At 34.3% G+C, this 23,018-nt stretch overlaps 1 protein-coding gene across 2 annotated transcripts in view; it reads right to left on the bottom strand.

Moving 5' to 3' along the window:
* Positions 1-23,018, bottom strand: part of HTT (huntingtin) — a 195,767-nt gene that overhangs the window by 101,322 nt on the left and 71,427 nt on the right. For both annotated transcript variants that reach the window (XM_001364825.5, XM_056802364.1), the window contains 8 exons: positions 21,731-21,851; positions 19,559-19,635; positions 17,872-18,023; positions 16,910-17,112; positions 12,540-12,666; positions 10,991-11,118; positions 4,391-4,501; positions 2,472-2,549 (listed from right to left, as the gene is read on the bottom strand). In XM_001364825.5, coding sequence (XP_001364862.1) covers positions 2,472-2,549; positions 4,391-4,501; positions 10,991-11,118; positions 12,540-12,666; positions 16,910-17,112; positions 17,872-18,023; positions 19,559-19,635; positions 21,731-21,851 — 997 coding nt within the window. The remainder of the gene's footprint in view (positions 1-2,471; positions 2,550-4,390; positions 4,502-10,990; positions 11,119-12,539; positions 12,667-16,909; positions 17,113-17,871; positions 18,024-19,558; positions 19,636-21,730; positions 21,852-23,018) is intronic.

Below are 23,018 nucleotides of genomic sequence, written 5' to 3'. Positions count from 1 at the left end.
ACCAGAAGGCTGATGACAAAGAACTAAGAGATATTTTAAAAAGGAGGAAGAAGAGAAAAAGGATCTACACTAGAAATAGAGAGAGGAAGGAAAGTATTGAAGATTAATTCTCTATTTGTTAAAAAGTTTGGCTTATAAGAAGCCTGAAACTATCTTGTGACAAAATTTAGTTAGTAATTCTATTTCTATCCTCTGACATTAAGCAGAAAAAGTCTAATTCATCCTACATTTAAAGTGAAAACACTTAAGATATTGAAGCACATGTGCCCTAAGACACTTCTCCACCAAGCTAAATATCACTATTTCATCCACCATCAATGCTCTTCTGGCATGATCTCAAGACTCTTCACCATTTTCTCTGATAAGCATCAATCTCCTTCCAGAAATGTGGCAGAGAGAATTGTACATAATGTGGTCTGATCATGACAAAGGACAGAGAGACTATCACTTTCTTTGTAATGGACACAAATGCCCAATGTCTCCATTAATTAAGTGAAATGATCACATTAGCTTTTTGGCCTACCACATTCAAATGAAGATTCACATTAAGTCTTGAAATCTCCTAGATCTTCATAAAAACTGGAACCTAATCATTCTTATCCCATCTTCTAACTTTGAAATGTCATGTAGAGTTCAATTTTAAATCTTATTTTACTAGATCCAGCATAATTTTTCAGTTTACCATAATTTTTTTAGATTTTGATTCAGTCATAACAGTGTATCTATTCCTTCCAGCTTTATGTCATCTGAATATTTGATAAGCATATAATCTTTCCTTTCATCCAAATCAGGATTACTAAAAAATAGCAAAACTGTTAGTAGACAGTTTGGCTTGGGCACTGGTCTTAGGGAGTCAAGAAGACCTGGATGTGACCCTAGCAATTCACTTAAACTTTGTAATTCAGTTTCTTCATCTGTGAAATGAGGATATGTTGTTGGATTCAATTATATGCAAGGTCTAACTCAATGATCCCATGATGTTTTAGATTTTAATTTAACCTCTATATAACTTTGTTAGTTCATATTCTAGTAATTCATGGATGATGTTTGGGCATTTAGGTAGTGCTAAAAAGATCAAACTTCATAGGTTTTTCCCTCTTGTTAAGCCAGTTGGTTTTCCTGTATATCACGCCAATGATCTACAAATCATCACTATCTCTAATCAGTTGCCTCAAAAACATATGTCATTAGTCTCAGAAATGAGACTAATTTCATAACAAATAATATATCAAACATGAATAACCTATTTGCAAGGAATTATACTGGGTATATAAAAATGAAAAATGGCACAATCCTTACTCAACAACCATATAATTTAATATGATATGTATATAAATATAACACAAACAGAAGAGCAAAGGCAAAAACAAACAATATTTCTCAGGCAATTCATAAATGGTAGGATAGATTGTGGATGCACTGTGGGAAGTTCTTAGGAGGTATAATGATGAAAACTCCTCGAAATAAGATGAGGATACAGAATGGGAAGAAAAAAATCAATAAGGAGACTCAGGTAAATTGTCACAGAGAAGGTCATAGGAGAAAGTACAAAAGATAATACGTGAATTAATAGTTTAGAAAACAGGCAGAAATGGTAAGGCAAAATAGACTGGTGGTCACTGGGGAAAGAGCCATCAGGAGAAGAGGAAGAGAGAGATAGAAGAGAGAGAAAGAGGGGAGGTGGAGAAACAGAAGTGAAAGGGAAGGGGAGGAAAGAGAAAAAGGGGGAAAAAATAATGGGGCAGGGGAGGAAGAGAAGGAGGTATGAGAGAGTGAAAAGAGAGGGAGAAAGGAAGAGAGAAGATAGCAAGAATATCTACCAGTAACTGGTAACGGCTTACTATGATTATTAGAGTATAGACGATTAGAACACAAATGAATGTCATAAAAAATCCAATCAGAGGAAAATAATGTGAAATAAATGATTATTGAAACTTATGAAAGAAGCTTGGGGTGAATAGTGGTAATTATCACTAACTACTAAATAATATGTGTCCTTGAAACAAATGGTAACCAATAGTAAGGCCATAATCTTTTAAGGGGCTTAGCCATAAGTAAATCTTAATAGCTAACACTTTTAAAGATCTTTAAGAATTGTAAATCTCTTAACATAAATTATCCTTTCTGATCTTCACAACAAATGTGGAAAGTATTATTGTCATTTCACAAGAGACTAAAATTCTGAATGATTATATGACTGGCACATGGTCATTGAGCTACTGACTGTCTGGGACAGGATCTGATATCAGGTCTATCAAGTCGAACCTTCTAAACATTACATGAAGTAGCATTTTAATCATGTACCTAAAAGCAGAAAATGCCCTGCTAGAAACGTTATTTGTACATCAACCCATAGAAGAGTTTCAAGCCCATGATCACATTTTGTCCAATAATCAACATCATAATGGCAGTGGAGGTAGAAAGCTTAGGAGAAATGTGGAGGTGACAAAAATATGCAACAATTTACTTACCTGTTGAACACAAACAGTAGCCATTGTAGGTTCTCTATTGAAACAGGATTTCAAGTATCCCAAGATTTCTTCAACACACTACATATCCCCAAAAAAGCAACAGGAAAAAAAGCATCAGATATTATAAATGAAGACTATTATCTATTCTTACGATATTCATCCAGGAATCAAGGGTCATTGTTAATGGCAAGCATGACAGGCAATCTATTATTTCCCCATGTCTCCTGCTGCACATCGTTTCTTATGTGCAATGTAGCTAGTGCAGAAAGATGTAAAATAAATTGGTTCTTAAACATTAGACTAAAAAGATTTTAACACCAAACTATATTAGTTAAAGCTCTTTATGCATACTAATTTGACAATGCTTTGATTTTAATACTGAAATGGTTTTTGCCATTATTTCGGTTATATTATTTTTTCCAATATTTTTAACCACTTAAGAAAACGAAAAAGAGAAGTAAATAAAGATAACTCCAAAGACTTTTCATAATCTAAAAAACTCAAACTAATCTGTTCACTTTGCCTTCTCACATCAATCCATTGCACCCAAAAATAATTTAAAAGCTCAAAGTCAACTAGTTATGTTCTGCTTAATTTGTTTCAATATAATCTAATGAATCCAAAAGTTAAATATTCTTTTGCCTATAAAAGTCCACAAATACTATTCATCTAAACAATTATGACTGATTAAAAATCCTCTTTTTCAGCATGGCATATGTGACTTTTAAATTCAATCATGAGTTTTTCCAATAACAACTGATCTCATAAATAATCCCAGGCCTCTTAAAATTAGTCTATTTTAGATTCTTAATTCTTCCCCTGTCTGACTGGTGCTTTAACTCTCACAATGTCTAAGGCAAACCCCTAAGACTCATAAAGAATACCAAAAGTGGCAACCTGCACTCTGAAATGATCTTTTGTCTTTGTGAAGATTCTTTACAGGTATTACTATGAAATGCCAGTCACGGCACTGAGACACTCTCCATTCACAGGAACCAGGTATCTGAGGTTCAAATACTCATTTGAATCTCTTAATATTATTGAGTTGTGGTGTGAAAATCCAGTCTCAACCTCCTCTGCGCTAAGAGGAAAAGAGCAAGGACCACAAATGTAATACACCATTGTCAAACCTCACTAAGCCTCAAAAGAAATTTAAGTAGTTTAATAGTAGAAGTTTCTGTGTAATGAGTAACATTAGGGGGAGGGAAAATGGATGATTAAATTTTGAAAGTAATATACCAGAGAATGTCATGGAAGAAAGTAGAAAAGATGATACATGACTTAATAGTTTAGAAAACAGGCAGAAATGGTTAGGATAAATAGACTGGAGGTCACTGGGGAAAGAGCCATCAGTAGAAGAGGAAGAGAGAGAGAGAAGAGAGAGAAGGAGGGGAGGTGGAGGAACGGAAGTGAAAGGGAAGGGGAGGAAAGAGAAGAGGGGGAAAAAAGAGTTCAACTGAAAAGCTAATTTAAATAATCAAATATAAAAAACACTTGTTCAGAAAAGTAGTAAGATGGTAAGGACATATAATTCTACCATATTATGAGGGCAGTGATTGTGGGAAATAAAGTTACTCTCTACATCTGAAAAGAAAAAATGTTGACCTCGGCTTTATATTTAAATCCTCTAAGATCTAAATTCTATGTTGATATAAAATATGAATCCTGGTCATCCATTCTTTCAACCAGAGAGAGGAGAAATAGAGTGGAAAGATGGCTAGATGTCTTGAAATATGATTCTTGGCCATGTGGGAGGCATAAATACAGAAGGGTCTATTTTCCCCATCTCTCTTTTTTCTAAACTCATGGAGGCTAAATTTGTTATAAGAAACTTCAGAAAAAATCCACTATGGTGCTGTGAGTATTTCAACAAAAGGATGTGAAATAAGCCATGAGTCATTCAGAAATCAGCGACATACCTTCCCAATATCCTGCAGTGTTGCTAGTTCAAGAATCTGTGAAAGGACATCCAAAGCAGCCCGAAGAAACCCCCCAAACTTTTCACTGCTATTCTGAAGATCCAATGTAACCTTAAGAGGCAAGAATAAAATACTGTTATTTACATGGAAATATAAAGATGAGTCTTCTGGGTAAACATGGTGGCAATCTAGACGCAGGACACTCCCTCTCCTCACCATCTACTGATATAGACTACCTCAAAAAGCCAAAAAAATCCAAATTCTTATGAACGAAGGAACTCTACAGTACGGCGCCACATTGAAGGTACATGGGATTTGGGCATTTCCACACCATAAGGGGGTAAAAAAGCTCCCAACAAAATGCGAGCTGATCCACTCTCCCCCACCCCACCTACAGAGCCAGAATCAGAGACAGCACATGCTAGAATCAGTGACAAAGCGAGGGGCACATCTAGAGTGAGTGAGGGGCACCTCTAGGTCCTTGGCAGCTGACTCAGACCACCAAAGACCTACCCCTGAGATCAGCTAAACCTGAAACCCCAGCAGGCTGAAGAACGCAGATCCTGGGCATCCACGGGGAAGATGGCACAGAGAAGATCAGCAAACAGTAGAAGCTGCAAAGACTTTAGAGCTGGCATCAGGCAAAATCCTTGCTCCTTAGATCCATACACAGAGAGCCTGCCCTCCTCACCCAGATTTCTGACTGGAAAGGGAATTTAAAATAACCATAGTGAAGGCAAACAGTGCCCAGGAACAACTACCCAACATCAAGAAAAACAAGAAGAAGGCAATGATCCTGGATAATGTTTACAAAGGAAAAATCCAGACTACGAAGGAAATAGCAGAAGAGGAAATTCAAATAAATGAGCCAAAACCTTCCAAAAAAAACAATGGAAATTGGCCACAAGCTCTTGAAGTATTTAAATTGAAGCTTACCAAAAAGATGGAAGCATTCTGGCAAGAAAAGAAGAAATAGTTCAAAAAGAAAATAAGAAAATAACAGTTTAAAGGACAAGAACTCTCAATGGGAGAAACAGCTGGAAGCCATGAAAAGCAGGATACACCAAAGCAAAAATGAAAATCAAAAGATTATAGCATAAAGCCAGACCTTAAAGACCAGAATTGGGCAAATGGAAACCAATGATCTTAAAAAACAGCAAGAATTAATAAAGCAAAGTCAAAAGACTGACAAAACAGAAGAAAACAAAAAATAGGTGACAGATCAGGAAAACAGATCATGAAGAGACAATTTGAGATTCATTGGTGCACCTGAAAACCCAGAAATAAACAAAAATCTTAACATCATACTCCAAGAAATTATCCAAGAAAACTGTCCTGATGTTCTTGAACAAAGGGGCAAAATAGACATTGAAAGAGTTTATAGAGCACCTTCAACACTAAATCCTCAAAAGACAACACCCAGGAAATTAACTGCCAAATTCAAGAGCTTCCAAGATAAGGAGAAAATTTTACAAGAAGCTAAAAAGAGACAATTCAGGTATCAAGGAGCACCAATCAGGATTACACTAGATCTGACAGCATCCAGACTAAAGGACCACAAGGCTTGGAATATATTAAGAAAGGCAAGAGAATTGGGTCATCAACCAAGGATCACCTACCCATCAAAACTGACTATATACTTCCAGGGGAAAGTATGGACATTCAACAAAATAGAAGATTTCCAAGTATTTTTAAAGAAAAGACCAGAACTAAGTGGAAAGTTTAATATCCAAACACAAAAATTAAGAGAAACATGAAAAGGTAAATAAGAGACAAAAAAGGGGAAAATTTTTTCATTCAAACTTTCTTCTTTAAGGGCTTCAATAAGATCAAATTGTTTATATCAACATATGGGGAACAGGTTATTTGTAATTCAAAAATTATATTCATCATTCTAGTAATGAAAAGAATCATGCACAAGATTGGGATAATAAGTGGTATAAGATGATATATTAAAAAAAAAAGAAAAAGGGAGGGGGGAATCTAAGATGACACCAAGAGAAACTTAAAGAAATAAGATAAATAGGATAATCTATACCACACAAAGAGGCACATTGGAAGGGGAGGGGAAGAATATTATTATAAGAAGGAGAGGAAGAGAGAAGCTAATATGTAATACCTAAACCTTATTCTCAGCGAAACCAATTCTGAGAGGGGAAAGCATCTAAATCCATTGGGGTATTGAATTCTATTTTACCCTACAGGGAAAGTGGGAAGGGAAAACTAAGTGGGGGAGGGAAGAGGGAGTAGAAAAGGGGAGGGAAAGAGAGGAGGGAGGGAACTTAACAGACCCTAAAAAAAATAAGAAGGGAACAAAAAGGAGGGGGCAGAAAGGGAAACTTATTATGGGTGGGGTTTAGGGGAACTGATTAAAAGCAAACCACTGGTTTAAAAGGATATAGCAAAAGAAGAAATGACAGAACTAAGAGAATATCAAAATGCTAGGGAATATAAAACTGGTAATCATAATGTTGAATGTGAATGGCATGAACTCACCTGTAAAACAAAAACAAAGAGCGGAGTGGATTAGAATCCAAAATCCTAACATATGTTGTCTAAAAGAAACACACATGGGGTAGGTAGACACGCACAAGGTTAGAATTAAAGGTTGGAGTAAAATCTATTGGGCCTCAACTGATAGAAAGAAGGCAAGAGTTGCAATCATAATGTCTGACAAAGTTAAAGTAAAAATAGATCTGATTAAAAGGGATAGGGAAGGTAACTACATCCTGATAAAAGGCAGAATAAACAGTGAGGAAATATCAGTAATAAACATGCATGCACCAAATGGGATAGCATCCAAGTTTCTAAAGGAGAAACTAGAGGAGTTGAAGGAGGAAATAGATAGTAAAACTATACTAATGGGAGACCTGAACCTACCACTATCAAATCTACATAAATCAAATTAAAAAATGAATAAGAAAGAGGTAACAGATGTGAATGAAATGTTAGAAAAATTAAGCCTGATAAATATATAGAGAAAAATAAATAGGGAAAAAAAAGGAATACACCTTCTTTTCAGCAACACATGGTACATTCACAAAGATTGACAATGTACTAGGGAATAAAAACATGGCAAACAAATACAGAAATAATAAATGTAACCTTTTCAGAACATAATGCAATAAAAAGAATAATCAGTATGGATACATGGAGAGCCAATTCAAAAATTAATTGGAAATTAAATAATATGATTCTACATATTCTACTGCTGGTGGAATTGTGAATTGATCCAACCATTCTGGATGGCAATTTGGAACTATGCCCAAAGAGCTCTAAAAGACTTTCTGCCCTATGATCCAGCCATAGCACTGCTGGGCTTGTACCCCAAAGAGATAATACGGAAAAGGATTTGTACAAGAATATTCATAGCTGCGCTCTTTGTGGTGGCCAAAAATTGGAAAATGAGGGAATGCCCTCCAATTGGGGAATGGCTGAACAAATTGTGGTATATGTTGGTGATGGAATACTATTGTGCTCAAAGGAATAATGAAGTGGAAGAATTCCATGTGAACTGGAACAACCTCCAGGAATTGATGCAGAGTGAAAGAAGCAGGAGAACATAATACACAGAGACTGATACACTGTGGTACAATTGAATGTAATGGACTTCTCCATTAGTGGCGGTGTAGTGACCCTGAACAACTCTGAGGGATCTACAAGAAAGAACACTATCCACATTCAGAGGAAAAACTGTGGGAGCAGAAATACCAAAGAAAAAAAACTGCTTGATTACATGGGCTGAGGGGGATATGATTGGGGATATAGATTCTAAATGATCATCCTAGTGCAAAAATGAACAACATGGAAATAAGTTCTTATAAAGGACACGTGAAATACCCAGTGGAATTGCGCTTCAGATACAGGAAAGGCAGGAAGAGGGGAGGGAGGGAAAGAATATGATTCTTGTAACCAAAGAATAATGTTTTAAATTGACGAAATAAAATTAAAGTTAAAAAAAAGAAATATAAAGACCAATTGTTTGAATTTTATGTCAAGAATCAATAAAGCTCTGACAGAGAGAATAGCACAACTTTAGTGAAAAGGCTTTATGACAGTTACATAGGTATTCAAAAGACTTTCTCACTAATTTCCCTATTATTAGAAAACTCATCTCTAGATAAATTACTATCAATTTTAAATTTGTGACATAGTGTTAAGATCACAAGGCTTCCACCAAAGAAGTCAATAGCAAGAAATATAAGGAAATTCCACTCAAAATAATTGCAGACAATATAAAATACCTTACTTACCAAACAAAACCAGCAACTATCTGATCATAATTACAAAACTCTTTCACACTAATAAAGTCAGACCTAAACAAGTGGAAAAATTTTAACTGCTCATATGTACACCAAATCAATATAACAGAAATGACAATCCTACTTAAATTAATTTACCAATTCAGTGCCAAACCAAATCTAGATATCAAAAAATTATTTAATGAAACTAGAAAACTAACAAAATTCTTCTGGAAGAAAAGGTCAAGAATATCAAGGGTATTAATGAAAAAAATAAGAACAAGGGGGCCTAGCTATACCTATCAAACAGTCATCATCAAAACAATCTGCTAATGATTAAGAAATTGAGTAGTGAATTAAAGGAATAGTTTAGGAAATCAACACACACACAGTAGTCAATGACCATAGTAGCCTAATGTTTGATAAACTCAGAGATCCAATCTATTGGGGGGAAGAACTCAGTATTTGATAAAAAACAGCTGGGAAAACTGAAAAACAATACATCAAAAACTAGAAAGAGACCAACATCTGCCACCATACATGAAGAAAAAAATCAAAATGGGTACTTGATCTAGAAATAAAGGAGGGCACCATAAACAAATCAGTGGAACATGGAAAAAGTTTACTCATCAGATTTATGGATAAGGGAAAAATTTATGATCAAACAAGACATGGAGGACATAAAAAATGAAATGGATAATTTTGATTATATTAAATTAAAAAGGGGTTTTACAAATAAAACCAATGCAAGCAAGATTAGAAGAGAAACAACAAATTGGGAGAAAAAAAATTTATAGCAAGTGTCTCTGACAAAATAGTCTCATTTCTTTTTTTTTTTTAAACCCTTAACCTTCCATCTTGGAGTCAATACTGTGTATTGGCTCCAAGGCAGAAGAGTGGTAAGGGCTAGGCAATGGGGGTCAAGTGACTTATCCAGGGTCACACAGCTGGGAAGTGTCTGAGGCCAGATTTGAACCTAGGACCTCCCATCTCTAGGACTGGCTCTCAATCCACTGAGCTACCCAGCTGCCCCCAGTCTCATTTCTTAAATAGATAACTGAGTCAAATTTATAAGACTACAAACAATTCCCCATCTGATAAATGATCAAAGGATATGAACATGTAGTTCTCAGAGGAAGAAATCAAAAGACAGTCAAGTGAAAAAATGGTCTAAATTACTACCAATTAGAGAAATGCAAATTAAAACAACTCTGAGAGACTACATCACACCTATCAGACTGGCTAATATGACCAAAAAGGAAAATGATATATGTTGGAGGTGGTATGGAAAAATTGGGACACTAATAGATGGTTGGGGAAACTGTGAAATGCAATAATCACTCTGGAAAGCAAATATGGAACCATATCTAAAGGGTCATGAAACTATACATACAGTTTGACCCAGCAATACCACTATTGGGTCTGTATCCCAAAGAGATCAATGGTATAAGAAAAAGACCTCCTTGTTCAAACATTTTTAGCAGTTATTTTGGTAGTAGCAAGGAAATGGAAACTAGGGGGATATCCTGGGGAATGGATAAACAAGTGGTATACAGTTGTAATGCAGTATATTATATCATAAAAAATGATGAACAAGTTGAGTTTAGAAAAATTTGGAAAGACATATACTGAGGCAAAGTGAAATGAACAGAACAAAGAGAACATTGCATATAGTAACAGAAATACGTATGATAATCAGCTGTGAAAAACTAAACTATTATTAGCAAAACAAGTTCCAAGATAATCCCAAGAGACTCATGATGAAAAATAATATCCACAGCCAAAGAAGTAACTGTTGCAATCTGACTACAGAACAAAGTATGCCATCTTTCTCTTCATTTCCTTTATGAGTTTTTATTTTATGTGTAATTTCATGTGATACATATTTTGTCATGGCATGAAATATCTAGAAATATGTACTACATGAAAGCTGGTACAACTTATAGCAGACTATGTACTGCTGGGGAGGGGGAAGAGGAGGTAAAAAGAGAATTTGAATTTCCTAAATGTCAGAAAACTGCTCTCAAAAAGTGCTTCTACATGTAATTGAAAAAAAAAATTTTGAAGTGGAAAAAGAAAAGATCACTGGGACTTTAGTCATAAGAGCTGACTTCAATACTGGATCTAATAATAGACATATATGAACCTCAGTTTCTTAACTGGTATAATGGATTAGTAATATTTGCTCTATTTCACAAGACTGTTGTGAGAAAAGTGCTTTGTTTGACCTAAAGCACTATTAATGGGAGTTATTATTATTACTATATTATTCTGGAATTTCTCTGTACAAATAAAATTGAATACTATGGGATCTTATATCATAAATTAAAACAAATAGAAAGAAAGCTATGTACTCTACCTTATAGTTAGCATGAGTAGCTTTTAAAACATCATATAACTTGAGATAAGAAGGAAGATGATAGAAACTTCCCAGTGTTGAAGATTTGCTTGTTATAGCAGGTCCAGAGGGATCAGATGACCTAGAAGCTATAAAAAATAATACAACATAAAAGCAAAGTACAAGTGTAGAATTGAATCAAACAAAAAACCTTAACTTTAACTTGAGGACAAAACAGAAATGATGACCAATAACATTCACTGAATTCTTTTTTGGAAGGCCAGAGCTTTGGGGAGGTAAGCCTGGGTCCCTGAAGCTCATGTCAGCAAAATCCAAGCTGATAATGAGGCTTTTTGTGTAGCTCAGATGATAAATGACAGGTCTTTTCCTGAGGATCAGTCTAGCTAAGCAAATTAAGGCTTATCACTAAAGATTTGTGTATGAATTGTTTTAGTCTCACCAACTCATGAAATTATCAACTAAGACAAAAAGGGTAGTGATCAAGCATCATGACAAGGAATACACACACATACCAATGAAATCATATTCAAAGAAATAACAATTAAACATAAAGAGAATGAAATAAAGGGACACAAAAAACACCTTGCCAACTAAAATGAATTTGAAAGATTAGACTTTAGACCCAAATTCATACTTTCAACAAATTTATTTATTAGGTACTAATGGTGTGCAAAGTCATGTGCTAAGAGGTAGAAAACAGTAACTTAAAAAAGGTTATTAAAAACCTAAAATAAATTATGACTAAAAAATGGCATTATTTTCATAGACAAGATGAAATTACAAAGTCTAAGACTGAGCTAGATAATCAGGCAGCTGTATAAAGGCTTTCACTATGCTAATGAATGCACTCAATTAGAACATAGGCCTTTGATAATGACTCAAGTGTGTTAGATATGAAATTGCTGCAACATCATTTCCATTTAAGAGAGGCATCAAGGTGGCACAATAGATCAAGCACTACTCCTAGAGTCAGAAAGACCCAAGTTCAAATCAGGCTTCAGATACTTACTAGTTCTGTGACCCTCAGCAAGTCACTTAAGCATGTTTCCCTAGCTTTCCTCAACAGTAATATGAGAACAATCACATCTATCTCCCAGGTTGTTTAAGGGATCAAATGAGACAATATTGGCAAAGCATTTACCATAATGTCTGAAAACATATTAGGTGCTATGCAGATGCTAATTATTTTTATTATTATTCAACATAAAGGCTGCACTGAATAAAAATATAAATTCAGGTAGACATTTTTCTGCAATATTCCATTTTTACAGGAAAAAATCTTGACAGGGCAAAGTTTAGAAAAACTGGGAATTACTGGTATCATGGACATTGGATTTACTTAAAGTCATATTAGACTGACTGAAGAGCTCTTTAAAAAATGTTCCTGATATTCCCCAAAACTATAAACAGTAGAATTCTTAATTTGAATATTTAAAATTTCAAATTCCACATTTTAAGTTTTCAAATCATAATTTACTATAGTAATTTAAAATTTTACAAGTCACATCCTGCCACCAGATACCCTCTTCTTCAAAACCTTTCTCCATACCTGGACTAGCTTCATTGCCTTTTTTGGGACTCAGTGGTACAGAGGCCTGCTCTCCTGGTTCTTTTTCTTTTCCTTTTCGACGAATTGGACTTAGAGAAGGTGGATTGGTTAGAGAGGGTAAGGCTGCCTAAAATAGAAAAACAAAGATATTAAAATCAATGTCATAATTTATAACCAAGCACCAAAAGTGTTCAAAAGCTTAGTACTTACTTCCCAAAACAATATATCCAATGACAACTTAAAATTCATTTTTTAAAATCACACTCTATGGAATATGTTGGGAAACACTAACCAAAGAATAACAGAATTAATGAAATGAAGAAAAGGATTCTAATTCGCAAATATAAAAATAATATAATTGGTCTTACTACAAAACTTCAGGGGCCCTTAAATTTTTTATGTCTTGGACCTATCTGGTTGTCTGCTGAGCCAATGAATATTGAAGAAAGTACCCTTCTCAGAATTATGTACTAGTACAAAAAACACAGGATTATAAACGAAATCAAAGGTTGGTAAAAATAAAAGATTAAATTCTCCCCTCCCCAATCTCATGTTTTACAGGTTCAAAAACATCTTGAAATCTATCTATGGACCCATTAGGAGTCTGTGGTCCTCAAGTTTAGAATACTCACTAAAAAAAGGTTCTATAGTTACAAAAAATAAATAAAGCAGCTCTTTTTAAAAAATGGGGGAACAAAGAACTGAAAACTATTCATTAATTGGGGAAAGCCACATGAGGAAATTATGGTACATGAATATGATGGAATACTATTATTCTGTTAAAAATACTGAATGAGATAATCTTAGAGAAATGTGGAAAGATTTCAATGAATTGATATAAAGTGAAGTGAGTAGAAATAGAAAAACAATTTATAATACAAGATCTTTGTATAAATGACAGTTTTTAAATTCTGACAAACTCTAAACTCAATGATCAACTGTGGATACAAAGGCCTAATGATGAAGAATCCTACCCACTCATCTAGTGACAGTGATAGACTAAATAGGCAGGACAAGAAACCAGTTTGGGGATATGACGAATACAACCATATTGACTGGTAGGAGGGTCTGGGCAAGAGAACACTGTGCAAGGAAAGGCTAAATAGCAGAGCAAAAGAAGATCTCAGAACCATTACTGATCATAGGCACAAGAATAAAGGAGGAAGAAATCTCTTAATTAGAGCTGGTAGTCCAAGGTTAGGGGCAATAACAGATCTTAAGTTGTATATTAAGAGTATATTGATGCTAAAAGACTGTCTGCCCTATGATCCAGCCATAGCACTGCGCTCTTTGTGGTGGCAAAAAATTGGAAAATGAGGGGATGCCCTTCAATTGGGGAATGGCTGAACAAATTGTGGTATATGTTGGTGATGGAATACTATTGTGCTCAAAGGAATAATGAACTGGAGGAATTCCATGTGAAATGGAACGACCTCCAGGAATTGATACAGAGTGAAAGGAGCAGAACCAGGAAAACATTGTACACAGAGACTGATACACTGTGGTAAAATCGAATGTAATGGATTTCTTCATTAGTGGTAATTCAATGACTCTGAACAACTCAGAGGGATTTATGAGAAAGAACACCATCCACATTCAGAGAAAAATTGTGGGAGTAAAAACAGAGAAGAAAAACAACTGCTTGATTACAAGGGTTGATGGGGATATGATTGGGGATGTAGACTCTAAATGCTCATCCTAGTTCAATCATCAACAACATGGAAATAGGTTCTGATCAAAGACACAAGTAATACCCAATGAAACTGCACGTCGGCTGCAGGATGGGTGGGTGGAGGGAAATTAATTGAGAATTATAACCAAAAAAAATTAAATTAAAAAAAAATTTTAAGAGTATATTGAGGGGACAGCTAGGTAGCTCGGTGGATTAAGAGCCAGGCCTTGAAACGAGAGTCCTAGGTTCAAATCTGGCCTCAGACACTTCCCAGCTATGTGACCCTGGGCAAATCACATTAACCCTCATTACCTAGCCGTTACCCCTCTTCTGACATGGAACCAATACACAGTATTGGTTCCAAGACGGAAGATAAGGGTTTGTTTGGTTTTTTTTAAGAGTATATTGAGAGAGCAAATTCAGAAGCAAATAGCAGTGGTGTGGATCCAAACCAAGGAGTGTGTCCTATAGGGAAGTAGAAGGGTAACAAATGGACTGGTGGGGAGGGAAGCAATACAAGGGAGGAAGAAGGTGGGGGGAATATTTTTAAAAGACTGTAAAGAAAATAAAAGGGGAATAAGAAGGGGGTGGTAGAAAGGGAAGTTAAAATAAGGGTGGGGATTAGGGGGATTGAGTAAAAGCAAAACACTAATGTAAAAGGAAATAGTGAAAGAAGAAAGGGCAGGACTAGGAAAAGAAATCAAAATTATGGGGAATACGTAGATGGTAATCATAACTCTGAATGTGAATAGGATGAACTTACTCATAAAACGGAATCAAATAGCAGAGTGCATCAGAAACCAATATGAACCATGTGTTGTGTACAAGAAACACACATGGGGCAGGTAGACACACACAGGGTAAAGGTAAAAGAATGAAGCAAATTCTATTGGGTATCAACTGAGAAAAAGAAGGCAGGAGTCGTAATCATGATATCTGACAAAGCCAAAGTAAAAATAGATCTGATTAAAAGAGATAGGGAAGGTAATTACATCCTGATAAAAGGTAGTATAGACAATAAGGAAATATCAGTACTCCACATGTATGTACTAAATGGTATAGCATTCAAATTTTTAAAACAGAACCAATAATGAAATTGTATTTTCTGATAAGCATAATGACAACTGCAATTAATAATAATGAATATGACAACATTTATATAGCACCTACTATATATACTGTATTAAGCTGTATGAATATATTATCTCATTTTCTCCACACAGCAACCCTAGAAGATAGATACCATTATTATCCCATTTTAGAGAAGAGGAAGACAAACTAAGGGAAACAGAGGGTCAAATAGAGATTTTTACTTTCAATAGTTCCCAAAATATAAATATGATTGATAATTATGGATATTATCAATAGCATTATAACTAAATCTTAATTCTGAACAAATGAGACTTCATAGAACAAAATGAAATATGACAATTTAAACAATTAATGATTTTTAAAAAATCTTTGCCATTTAGAAAATCATTTAACTATCCTGATTCCCAGTTTTCTTATACCTAATATAAGGCTGACCTAAACAGTTTCTGAGATCCTTTGTAATTATAGATTGAAACACATTAACTACACCCCATGATTGTTATAAGAGAGCACTCTGCAAATGATAAAGTATCAAATATCAAATAAATGGGAGCCATTTTAAGTAAGAATCATAGGGCCAAAGAAGAGATATAAGAAAATATCTCCTTCAGTCTCTTTGGAAATAGGATACACTACGAGTGTTAATGAGTATAGAAGATTCAAGACTTTCTTGAAATTTTGGCTTACTTTTGCTAAATTTACTTTTTTTCTTTTTTATTTTAAGTAATGGATCTTTTCAAGAACCTGGGAAAACAGATACAGGGGAAACTGTATGTGATGTAAAAGCAAAATATATCAATAAAATTTTATTTAAAAAAATAACTGTAAGCACTTTCTTCCCCTTGGTAGAGATATGGAGATCCAACGGTGCAAAAATATTCCTTGTTTTTCAAACTAGGTTGCTGATGAGAAGGGAAAGGTATATATAGAGAAATGACAATAGCAGTAATATAAAAGTCTTCAATACAATAGAAAAATAGAAAGTAGTATTAGAGAAGACTTTTAAATATAGCATGTTATCAAATTATTTTCTGATTCAGGTTTTTTTATTTATTCATTTACTTACTTATAAACCCTTACCTTCTATCATAGTATCAATTTTTTTTCTTTTTTTTCTTAAACCTTTACCTTCCAATATATTATACCAATATGAAGTATTGGTTCCAAGGCAGAAGAGCAGTAAAGGCTAGGCAATTAGGGTTAAGTGACTTATCTAAGGTCATACAGCTAAGAAGTTATCTGAGGCCAAATCTGAACCCATGTCCTCCAGACTCCAGGTCTGGCTCTCTATCTACTGTACTGACTAACTATTCTGATTCCATGTATTTAAAACAGGATCAAAGATCTAGAACTGGAAAGAAATTTAAAGCTTATGTCTAGTCCAATTGTCTCAATTTACCAATTAGGAAACTGAGGCCTGGATAGGCAAGGTGATTGATCCAAGGCCACATTCACAGTAAGTGGCAAATCTGGGGTCTTGAAGTGATTTCAAAGCCTCAATTTTTTCCACTGTGCCACACTGGGACAAAAAAAATAAATCATGTCATAGCAGGAAAATACGTTTTTACAAAAAAAATCACCATGTTTGACATCACAAGAAATATACCTTTATTGCTGGCCCAGGAGTAACATCATCCAACACATGTGCACAGATATTAATGGCTTTCAGTAAATGAGAAAAGAGCTGCTCCACCATCTGAACCAAAACTCGGTCTCCCAGAGCTGGCCATGGCTCTTCTTGCTTCATGGCTCCTGGATTGGCTTCATCTTCTGTAGTCCATGGGTTTTTCAAGGATTTAGGGGCACTAGCTATAAATACATCAGTCTTGTTACTTCACAAATCAAGTCTACGTTTACTATAGTACTTAAAGAAAGATTTTAATATATTCACTCACTTGACTGGAAAACAAGGTCTAGGGACCAGTGTGAGCCAAAGTACAGCATGTTTATTAAGAACAGTGGAAGATTATCCACTTTGACTAGAACCTAACACATGTACAACTGAAGAAGTATGAAGTAAATCTGGAAAGGTAGAGAAACTGCCCGCTGTAATAAAGTCTTGAATGCAATGTTTAAATTTTGGTAGTGAGTTCTTATCTGCTTTTTCAAATTCATATATGTGATTCTATCCATTAAGGAGCTCCTGGGCATATTCCACCTACTGATAAAACAGCTCTCTGTTCTGTCTGCAATCCAAGAGAGCAGTGACACAGCCAAGATATATCAGAGAAACAACTTGACCCCAGGTTTTTCTAACTCTGAAGTCAGCCTTCTATCGACTATTCCAGACTGGCAATACTTATTTGTGGTTAAATGAGTAGGAAAAAAGAGAGCAGGGCTAATTTAAAACTACCCTAGCAGAACAGTTGCTAAAACACAGACAAACATATGAATTCAGTTTGTGGAGATTAGAAATAAGTTTGAATTCTTCATTAAAGTAGTGACTTATTATTTCAGCATGACCTCTTTTGCACATAAAAACTCTGAAAGTAAAGAAACACTCACAAGGGATAAAATTGTTCAGGAGAAATTTAACTGAGATGGCTGCCTAGTTGCATTGTAGCATACCTGCAAGCAAATTCCCAGCTAAGATAATAGCATCTTGATGTGCTGACAGATCCAGGGGGAACCAAGCTGAGGACAACAGAGTGAGAACTGTGGTAGCCATTCCAACTGTACAGCTCTTCCTAGACTCATCTGAGGGACTTAGGAGAGGAACCCTGAAAGAAGAAATTTCTGAGAATTATACAACAATATCTAAGGCATATAAGATTTCCTTCTCTTTTCAAAACAGAGAAATTCACCATATACTTTTACATTTGTAAAAGGAAAAAATGGGCAATAAATAGTATATATAATAAAGTAAAGAATATATACCCCAATAAAATATTTTAAAATGAGAGGTGCTACCTATATATTTAAGGAAGATACTGTAACCTTACTTTGCCTCAAATTTTAAGTTAGCATATTTACTCCTCTAATGCTTAAAACAGAACTATCATTTTAATCAAATAAAGTCAAGTTTAGTAACAAAGCAATTAACTGTTTCGTGTAAAATGTAAAATAGTAGGTGAGAAAATACTTGCATTCAAACACAAAGGGGCATAATCTATACCTTTACATTTCACTGAGTAGAATACAGAACTACAATAACTAAGCATGTTTTTTGAAACATTTCTCCATGAAAAAGTCCTCCTTGAAACAAGTAAATTGATATAAAATGAATTCTAACTACTGAAAATGACACAAAGTTTTAAATTGTCTTGAAGCTATTAGGTACTTATATTGAAGGAAATAAAAAATTCGGCATCTGAAGTGCAATAATACTTATTGTCCTAATATCAGCTTAAAACACCTTTAATTTCCATGCATGATAATATAAATTCCCCCAATAATGTCTCATTTAATCAAGCGTAACATTGCCTGATAGGAACTACTATGTTGAAAAGATTTTGCTCAAGTATGAGCTGGGCAAGAGAATGTACTTGTCAACATCCAAAAGGTTATCATGCAAAGGGAGGTTCACTTTTTAAACCAAAGGTAAGATGATATAAGTTGCAGCAGCAAGAATATCTAAACCAACAAAAGCAAGAATTATCACAGTATTATAGTATACACTGGACAGCATTGTTTCGATTAGTCAAGTCATTTTGCACACAATAGAGAGAAAGGATGCTCCAAGTTCAAGCCATGAATCACATCTTCAAGTTCATAAATGATAAATCTGAGCATCACACATAAGAGAAACATACAGATTTGTATTAATGTGTGTGGGAATATGTACACACACAGCACAAATAGTTTTGTATTCTAAAATAAACAAAAGATGAAAAATACTTTTCATATTTACCAATAAGGGTGATTATTATCCCCATTTTAAAGAAGAGAAAACTGGGTGGGATTTAGAGAAGTTAACTAGCCTCCCCATGGTCAAAGAGCAACTACGTAATAGAAATAATATTTAAACCCAATCATCTGGTTCTCAGATTACTTTTCTTTCACAGCGTAAGGATATGCTTACGTGTATCATAGCATAAATATTCAATATAACACAGCTCTGCAAACTAACTGCATCTTAGCCAAAGACATATCTAGGTAGTTTTCAACAGTTCATTTCAGACCAGACAGATTTTTTTAAAATTTTGAATGACTAACTGACTTAAGAGTGAACTAACTATGGACCCTGATATCTAAATGAAAATCAACTTCTTTTTAAGCATGAAATCTAGTAGCCTGTAGAATAAAAGAAACATACCCACAATGCCATCCTAGACTCCAAATGCAAACAGGAAAAGCAGTAGAAAGAAGACACAAAGCTTCACAACAGCCAAACTGAAAAACAAAGTTTGTCTATCAATTACCTGGCCAGAAGAATTATCAACCAAAAAATAAGAAATAAACTTTATCTAACTCTTCACAAAAATCCCTAGATATGGGGGCAGCTGGGTGGCTCAGTGGATCGAGAGCCAGGCCTAGAGACGGGAGGTCCTAGGTTCAAATCTGGCCTCAGCCACTTCCTAGCTGTGTGACCCTGGGCAAGTCACTTGACCCCCATTGCCTAGCCCTTACCACTCTTCTGCCTTGGAGCCAATACACAGTATTGACTCCAAGACGGAAGGTAAGGGTTTATTAAAAAAAAAAAATCCCTAGATACAATAAAAATTACAGACATGAAGAATGCTCATTATAAAGAATTATTTTGTAGTTATTTTGAAAACAAAAATTGATCAACAGAACTTTTTCAAAATGAATATCTGCTTACAAAACAAGAAAACAGATAAAAATAATGCTGAAGATAAAGCATAATCAGGAAATATTGCATATATAGGAAAAATAATTCTTAGTTTTTTTGAAAAATATGTACCTTATTTCTAATGAATAACAGATTAACAAAATATTACTAGTTTGCAACAGCATGCTATTTGAATTTTCAAAGGTTATCTATGATCTTTATAAAAACCCCTAAGGAGCCTAAACAAATGCAACCTTTTTCATGACATATACTTGCCACTTACCACTCTGCTACCTGCATCAAATGACTTCTATTCTATAGGCCTGGGAATCTGGCTATAAAATGAAGGCCTTATTAACCTCAATTATGCCCAAGCCCATTTAAGCTCTAAAGAAGAAAACTGAGGACCAGAGAGGTAGAACAACCTAATTAACATCTCTAGTTAAAAGCTAGTCAATAGTAAACCCTTGGGTTAGGATCTAGGTATCCTTTTTCTCTTGGATCATGATTCTTTCCCCTTAAATAATGTTGCACATAAAGATCTAATCCAGGAATACCTCAAAAGCTTTCCAGCTTTCCTTACACAACATCAGTGAATCACGCTAAGTACCAGCCTGACGAACCTCTTTTTAGATTTTCTACTTCAAACTTGGAAGAGATATAATCAAGTGGTTATGATTAGCTCCAAAACCTTATTGGTTGGTATGGTCATACTGTTCCCATTTGATAGATGAGCAACAATGTATGATGAACACCTGTGAATGGCTTAGTGATTCTCAGCAGTACAATGATCCAAGACATTTCCAAAACACTTATGATGAAAAATGTTATATGCCTCCAGAGAAAACATTGTTGGAATTTGAATTCACATTGAAGCATATGTGTATATATATATATATATATATATATGAAATGGGGGGGGGGGGTCTATTTTCTTTCACAATGACTAATACAGAAATATGGTTTATATGACTATACACACATAACTTACTTTGAACTTCTTACCTTCTCATCAAAGGGGAAGGGAAGGAGAGAATATAGAACTCAAATCTTTAAACAATAAATGTTAAAAATTATTTTTATGTGTAACTAGGGGAAAAAGTAAAATATATGAATATTTTTTAAATTCTGTATGTTGAAGTTAACACTAAGTAGCAAATTCTGTTCAAATCTAAGTAAATACTAATGCCATGCTATCAGAGATAAAGAATCTTCTCTATCCTTGCCTGAACATGCTTGGGAAATATATATTGTAAAAGTTTTACAATATACATTTTTTATTGTAAGTTCTTTCGGTGTTTGCTGTTAAATTTACCTTGGACAAAACCAAAATATATTAACAAAAAATAAGGTACTTTTCTTATTAGACCTGAGAAAACAAAAATCAAATTTTTGTCAAGAATGTACCATAGGTCCAAATCTGGCCTCAGACACTTCCTAGCTATGTGACCATGGGAAAGTCACTTAAACCTCCCCTCCCCCACTGCCTAGTCCTTACCACTCTTCTGCCTTGGAACCAATACACAGTATTGATTCTAAGGTGGAAGGAAGGTAGTAGGGGTTTAAAAAAAGGAATGTACTTAAGTAGAACATGAAATAGGCTGTGACATCAACAGATTAACAGTAAATAGTGGCCTCTACAGGATACTACAAATAAAATGATTCTATTATAGTTGAATAAATGAAAATACTTACTGTAAGTGCTCGTGTAGTTGATGTCGTCAATGCATGGGAAACTGCTGCAATAACTCTAGAAAGGTTATTTTCCATTGTCACATCAGTTATACTTGGAAGCAAGTTATAACCTCTATATGTTCTAAGAAACAAAAGTATGATTTATTAGCTTTAAAACACAAGATAAACTGAAAAAATTTCAATATTGAGAATAAATTAATTTTTTATCTTGTGCTATTTAACAATTAAAACCAAAATTAACATAGGCTTCTAATCAAAATTATAAATGAGCTCGGAAAATGATGTTTATGACACTCAGGAATACTGGTAGTTCCTTTGTCTATACTGCAAATAGTTAACTTACCTACTACTTAACAACTACAAAGCATCAAGACTTCAGGTATCTCAGACAAGATTCTATTGTCTAATGAACCCTTGTTACAAAGCAGCCAGAATGAGTGCCAAACATTAGCCAAAATTCACAACTATAATAGGCAATAATAATAGCTTTGAATTTTTCTAGCATTTATATGGCAAATTCCATTAGAAGGCTTTATTGCCTTTATCCATTGGGTCCTCACAAAAACCTCACAAGTAAGATAGGACAAATATTATCCTAATTTTACAAATCATTAATATAACGTACTAAACATTAGACAGTTAATGAATGTAAAAGTCAGCCTCAGAAGCCAGAAGCCAGATTTTGCCACCTGTCCATTAGTCTCTCTATTATACTACATTAAATCTATAAATTAAATAAATTAAACAGAAAAAAAAATTAAAGTTTGTTTCTAGAAATACTTAAAAGAAAACATGCATCAATCATTAGACAACCTACAGATAAAGTTTTCTATTCAACTAATCTACAGAAAACTCCTAAGAGCAACATTATATTCAAAGCATTGATACGTGCCAGTTTACTCACTGCTAAAATGACCTTTAAGAAAGGTCACAAGGAGGAAATATAGGAGATATTTAAGAGATAAAAATTCAAGTTTAAAAAATAACACTATCAGATGATAATCAAGTTAAATTATACAAAAGAATGCAGCATCACTGGCAGTTAAATTTTCACTTTATAACCTGATATTTAAGAAAAATTATATTCTAAAGCTGTCAAACAGTTCTATTTGGAAATTAATTATAAACACTAACATTTCCATTTCTTCTTTCACAGGAACATGGATCTGGTATCTTTCATAAATGTTTTTTCTTACAAGAATACACTAAAATGAGTTGTAAAAATGAGAAAAAACAACTAACTTCAAAAAAAGTTATAAGTAAATATGTCAAAGAAATTTTTTTAAAA

This window comes from Monodelphis domestica, chromosome 6, assembly GCF_027887165.1.
Source record: "Monodelphis domestica isolate mMonDom1 chromosome 6, mMonDom1.pri, whole genome shotgun sequence".
Lineage (NCBI taxonomy): Eukaryota > Metazoa > Chordata > Mammalia > Didelphimorphia > Didelphidae > Monodelphis > Monodelphis domestica.
This window is presented reverse-complemented; position numbering and strand designations above follow the sequence as displayed.